The 6,457-nt window shown below is 39.8% G+C and overlaps 1 protein-coding gene across 10 annotated transcripts; it reads left to right on the plus strand.

Annotated features, from left to right (window-relative positions):
• LOC107629679 lies at positions 251-5,482 on the plus strand. Of its 10 annotated transcripts, none has more exons than XM_021120832.1 (5): positions 263-522; positions 633-817; positions 1,514-1,574; positions 2,865-2,905; positions 3,167-3,421. In XM_021120832.1, the coding sequence occupies exons 1-2, from the start codon at positions 368-370 to the stop codon at positions 781-783; spliced, it is 306 nt and encodes a 101-aa protein (XP_020976491.1). In that variant the 5' UTR covers positions 263-367; the 3' UTR covers positions 784-817; positions 1,514-1,574; positions 2,865-2,905; positions 3,167-3,421. The 10 variants fall into 10 exon arrangements, with proteins under 10 accessions (XP_016188018.1, XP_016188010.1, XP_020976512.1 ...); XM_021120863.1 differs by having other exon boundaries at positions 271-522; positions 633-751; XM_016332532.2 differs by lacking the exon at positions 1,514-1,574 and having other exon boundaries at positions 251-522; positions 633-751.

Here is a 6,457-nt window from a genome sequence, read left to right on the forward strand (position 1 = left end):
CCAACTGGACTGCCTTGAAATGCTCTGCGTCTAGTCCTCCCTCCTTCTATGAGCACACTGCACACTGCCATTGAGAATCCGTGATGCACTTCCACAACAGCTCCTTCCCATATGAGAGGTTGCTCCGCTCAGTAGTCGTGCTGCTCTGGTCCCCGGTTTCCTTGTAAAAGAAGAAAACCAATTGTTGGCGCATTATTCATAAACCAATCACTAGTTCTTATGGACTGAAACGGCAGGCCCAGTCCAATTGAAAGCCCAATAACCCACTCCACCTTCAGAGAAGAAAGAAAACACCATCGACGTCGTCGGGCATGACGCAAAACCCTAAACCCTTTGCATCGCGCCGTTCTTACGATCCTCTTCATCAATGGCTTCAGCGTGCAGCAGAATTGCGCAAAGAGCATATTCATTTTCTCGCATAAAATCAAGCATCAAATCTACTCTTCGCTCTTCATCCTTCTCCAAGTCAGCCACCAACACCGCCACCACTTCTTCTCCTCTTTGCCGATCCATTTTAACCAGGTTCCCCCTCCCCCCCCTCCCTATTTCCAAGTTCCTAAGGGAAACTAGATCCAAAAGGGATCGGAATTTTTATTTCTGAAGTGTTGTTCTCGTTGTGGTGGTTGTTGTAGGGTTGCTCCGGAACTAAGATGCGCGCAGTCGTTGCTGCCGCTGCATAGTGCGGTTGCGACGGCGAGGATGATGTCATGCCTGAGTACAACTTCTCGGAGCTGCCGAGCTCTATCACAGGGTACTCTCTGCTGCACCTCTCCCGGCCTCTAATACTTACTTTTTCCGCAATAAAAAATCTTCAACCGTGAGTCGCTAGTTTCTTTGCTTCATAGACTGAAGTTTCTCTATGGATTTTTTCCTTTTTGACGTCTTGTTTTATGCTGTGTTGTCAACTGTGAGTTGTACTGAGTAACAACATGTTTAGATATTGGATTAGCTTTCATGAAAGATGGCATTATTTTTTCTTCCTAATATATGCTGCTCTAAATATAGAAGAAGGAAATCTGAAAACATACTAAGCTCTTGAAGTGGAAAAGACTGATTTTTTTAAAAGATGCAATTGTTATATATGAAGTAACGTTTTAGGAATGTGCCTTTATTATTTAAGGGTGAATCGAACGACTACAATGAACCAACAGTGGTTACTTGGAAAGGGTAGATAGATCGCTTAGATGAAATCGAGACTTTGTTCTCTGAGTTGATAGAAAGTTGCAATTGGTTTCGGCTTTCAAAATTTCCTGTTCACCAATTGAACTTTGTTGAACGACTGGATCCTCTTATTGGTTTGTAGCACAATCTTGACGTGTAGTGTGTCTATGCTCGATACTATCTAGAACATTTAAATGTGTTGGAAGTTGGAACAACCTCTAATTTGACTCTAATGTATAGAGGGGGCATTGCCAGCTGGGTAGGTTGGTTTTGTGTATAAAACAATTTGAAGGCCAAAAATTACAAAGTGAATGTGATGTTATAAACTAACTGTAAAATTTGGTTCCTGCAGGCACATAGTTAATTGGGAGCTTGCGGGACCAGTCACTTTTGACCTACTGCCTCATTACCAAGTATGAAAAGATTAAGTGTTCTTTTAACATTTAATAATAATATCTTCAGCAATCTTATAATACAGCTCTATCTGATTCAAAAAAAATGCTCTGCTTCCATTTCCACAAATGTATGCTAGAATAAGAATGGATTTCGTGTGCAGTAATACCCTCTTTTCTTTTGTTTTGGAATCGATAAGTGGAATTAAGAAGTTTAGGAATGAAATTGTGTTTGGTGGTCAGAACTAAAATTTCACTCTCAGGACACACGATTTCAGTTCCTTCAGTACCTCCAGAAAGTTGGGACACAAGGAACTGAAATTTCTAGGGATAGAAATTAAAACTTTAACATTTTCTTTAATAATTAAGGGTGTTTTAGTAAATATTCTTATTTTCATCTCCATATTTATCTTGAATCAAACAAAATATTAAGACATAATTTAGTTTTGTACACTTTACACCAAACGTAATACAAAGACTTAATTTAGTTTCAGTCTCCCAGTCTCTGTCTTTTAGTCTCGGCCTCTTTTCCAAACGCAGCCTAAAATCTAAATGTGATGAACAATTGAAACATTAGATGGGGGCATTTTTGGCAATCTATTTCAGTTTGATGCATTACGGAGGCCTATAGAAGTCCTAGTAAGGAGGAAGGAGAGTAGATAAGATGGTGGTTAGTCTAATAGAGGTGGTGGAGGGAGATTTGGAAACCTTGGAAGAAACAAGAATTTAGCATTCTAAATATGAACAGGATTTCATGCATCATCTAATCATTGTTTGTTGCCAATCTCACCTATTGGGTTAACGCTTAATAATTGTGGTAGTTGTTGTATTTTGGTTTGATGCCCCATTGGATTAGTTGCAATGTTTCTTCCATCCATTAGTTCAGTATGATGATTTTAGTGTGGTGGATGCAATATTCCAGAGAACTTTTCATTGTGAGATCAATTTATTACCATACTCACACTGTTCCTTAACCTTAACAAGTAACATGTAATTTTAATAAGAAATCTTCAAATTAATAAAATAACCATGCTACGAGATGGTTATCTCACACCTTTCTTTTGTGTTAATTATTTGCTGGTATAAATCTCGTCAGTTGTTTACTGGTGGGATATATTAGGAAATAAAAGGAAAAATGTAAGGAAACTGAAATTTGGAGTGCATTAATGCTAAATAGATAATTAAAGACTTTTGTCGAATAACCTGATTTTTGGATGAGAACGGTTGGCTTAAAATTTATAGAAATCAGATGATCCTTTTATAGTAAATAAGTATCCTGTTGGTAGTTAACAAAACTGCTACGTTCGCCAGATGGAATTGATGGGACGTGAGACATGCATGCTGTTCTTAAGGTGGGATATTTTTCTTTGCTGTCCAAAGAGTGAGAATCGTAGATAATAGTCACCTCATAATTTGTGTCTAGTGTCTATACATGTTTGTGAATAAAATTGTACAAACACCATTGGTATGGATTAAAGGATCTTAGATCTTCCAGTTGCCATGTTTCAAGTTGATCTGTTGATGTTCTTTCACTCTTTGGCCCTTGATTATGTAAGCATTCTTTATTTTCTCCGGCATGTTTCTAACTGAGACTTTATCTATTTGTTCTATAGAGCTCGGTCTATCAGTTCCAAGGTAACATGCTAGAAGTGAGACTGAAGAAAGCCTTTTACATTTGTGAGGTTGGATTTTGTAATTCTGCTGTCAATACCCAAAAGCCGCTATACTCAATTTTATTTTTTCAGGCTGAGAATGATTTTGTTGCTGAATAATGGTTACTTGCCGGATTATATAAATTTGATTAATCAATATGCTTAATTAAAGCAAACTCTGGTTCATCAAGAAATGGAGGTCAAGTTCTATTTTTATATCTTAGTGCATCAAATACTTTCCAAGAATTTAAATATATTTGTTTTCCAGGGAAACATCTTTTTCTTTTTTGATTCCATCGATTAAAACTGAAGGCTAAGTACAAGTTGATCACACTCGAATAGCCTTTTGCAAACACCATAACTAAACACTTGCGAAATTAAATTACACATCTAACTAATGAATATACAACAATATTATATCACACTACTGATAATGATAACATTAATGGTCATTAACTATAGTTATTTGTAGTTATTACTTCATTGGTGCTAACTCTAGTCCTACAAAATTCTTTTATACAACTCTTGATACCCTGACTTAATAAGTAAAGTCAGACTCAATAAACAAAAAGGCCCATCAAGAAAGGTAGCTTGCGCAAACGTACCCGAAGAGGTTGGATCCTGCAAAGGAGCGAATCTCTCTTGCTATCTCGATCTTTCCTAAAAACTAGGTGTTAATGAACTCCTAAGATAAAGGGAACGGTTATTCATCAAATAAAGATGGAACTATTCCAACAAAGGTGGTTATTGATTATATTATAAATACACTGACATTCCTCAGGTATAATTTAGATTTTAATCTACAAAAAACTTACCTAAAGCACTTGTTAATTTAAGCATCAGAGTCTCTTGCAGAGACCACTTCCTACCTCCTCACGAAGAACTTGGTCAGGCGGCACTTTGACATCAACAAGTCGGATGCTGCCATACAAAGGGATTTGGAACTTGCGTTCATGTCCAAATCAACGTTTCAGGTAACCTTCAGAACATTGGCGCCGTTGCTGGGGACCTGGAATTTATCCTTTAACCGTGGCGAATCACCAATATGAAGACGGTCATACGGCATCTGAATCTGAAGCCGAGCCCCAACTAGAGAGCCATGCCATCATACTACCTCCACCACACCAAATGTATGGTCCTCATGGGGAAGGGCCACCAAGAAACCCCTACTTTAGGCGAATTCATTCGGAGATCCACCCTCCCGAAGACGAAAAGCCTCCTCAGACAGTGAAGATATTTGGCCTAGTCCATGGTCAACAGGAACGACTAGAACAGCTAGAACATGAGGCTGAACGACAACGGAAAGCAGAACGGGAGTTACAAAGAGAAGTGAGACAACGAAGGGAGCTAGAAGAAAAACTCTTGAAGTTAGAGGCCGACCTTCGAAACCGGGGTAATCGAACAGACCGGGAAGAATGCCCCATAGATGGAGAAGATTCATTCATAAAAGATATAATGCGGGCTGAAGTTCCTAGAAATTTTAAAACCCTTGACATCGATCTCTATGATGGGACGATCGATCCAAGACATCACCTCAGCAATTTCAAGAGCCGGATGTACCAAGCCGACACCTCTGACACCACCTGTTGCAAAGCCTTCCTGACCACTCTGACTAAAGCGAAAATGAAGTGGTTTGATAACTTAGCCCCCAGGTCGATAACTAGCTTCGACGACCTGATAAGGAAGTTTCTGACCAAATTCTCCATCCAAAAAGATAAAACAAAACACGCCCCGAGCTTGTTAGGAGTCAAACAAAAGGTCGGGGAAACCCTTCGAGATTACATGGAAAGGTTCAACAAGGCATGCTTGGAGATTCAAAATCTACCTACTGAAGCTGTGATAATGGGATTAGTTAATGACTTTATAGAGAAGCCATTTTCTCAATCCATATCCAAGCGGCATCCAGTCTCATTGAATGAAGTCCAAGAAAGGGCAGAGAAATACATCAACATGGAGTATAATTTTTGATTAAGGGAACCTTTTTCACGACCAAACCTGCCCTATCAACCTCCGGAAAAGGAAAAAGAACCTAAAAAGAGGGAAGAGCAAAATCCAGAGAAGCTCCGAAGATACCACAACTACACCCCCTCTGGGTCTCTCTAGTGGATGTTTACAAAGAGATATGCCACACAGAGAAGCTTCCACCTCCTCGCTCGATCAAACATAAGGTCTGGAAATCGGACTAAATATTGCGACTACCACAAGCTCTATGGACATTCCACCAACGGATGTTATGATTTGAAGAATGTCATAGAAAATTTGGCCAGCGAAGGCTGGCTAGACAGATATTTGGCTGACAGATCAGATGACTCGAGGAATAGGAGAAGAGAGGATGAAGGAGGATGACAAGAGCGTCCACCTGAGACCCTGGAGCGACACATACACATGATCAATGGGGGATTCGCTGAAGGAGGAATGTCAAAATCATTACAGAAGATGCACATCAACGAGGTATACCAGGTTGGGGAAGATAACCGGCTGCTCGACTTGCCCACCATTTTGTTCACTAAAGAAGACGCCCAAGGAGCAACACTCGGGCATGATGATCCCGTGGTGATAACAATGATCTTCGCGAATGCCAACGACCATAGAACCCGGATAGATCAGGGTAGCTCGACAGATATCTTATTTAAGCCCGCCTTCTGGTGCGCGAAATTTGAACTCGCACAACTTCACCGGCAAGTGCACCGGGTCGTCCAAGTAATACCTCAAGTGAGTAAGGGTCGATCCCATGAGGATTGTTGGATTGAGCAAGTAATAGTTATATTGCTAGACTTAGTCGGGCGAACAGAAAAAAAGTTGTTGTTGTTGAATGTGCATAAACAAGAAAATAAAGAAAGGCAATTAAAGATCAGTAAAGAGATAATATACGGAAGCAGTTAAGGCCTTGGAGATGCTCATCTCTCCAGATTAATACTTCTTACTCACGATCTTAACAATGAACGATTCATTCCATGGCAAACCATTAGTAATTAAAACCTAATGTCTTAACGAGTTAATCTCCCCTGACCTTATAAAACACCACAGACAAGGTCAATTCTTTCAAATCAGAGGGTGAAGCTCAGAAATCTAGTTTAGCGCCACAAAAACCTCAATTACCCAAAGCTAACCGGATTATATGTCACATATCTAATTAGCCCAGATAAATTGCGATTTAGGAGGAGTGCTTTCAAGCTATAGCCCAAGCGCGATAACTCTGTCGAGAATTACAAGTGCTCATGTAGAATAAGGGGTCATACTGTCGTTCCACCC

The sequence above is a fragment of the Arachis ipaensis genome, chromosome B01, assembly GCF_000816755.2.
Source record: "Arachis ipaensis cultivar K30076 chromosome B01, Araip1.1, whole genome shotgun sequence".
In the NCBI taxonomy this organism is placed as follows: Eukaryota; Viridiplantae; Streptophyta; class Magnoliopsida; order Fabales; family Fabaceae; genus Arachis; species Arachis ipaensis.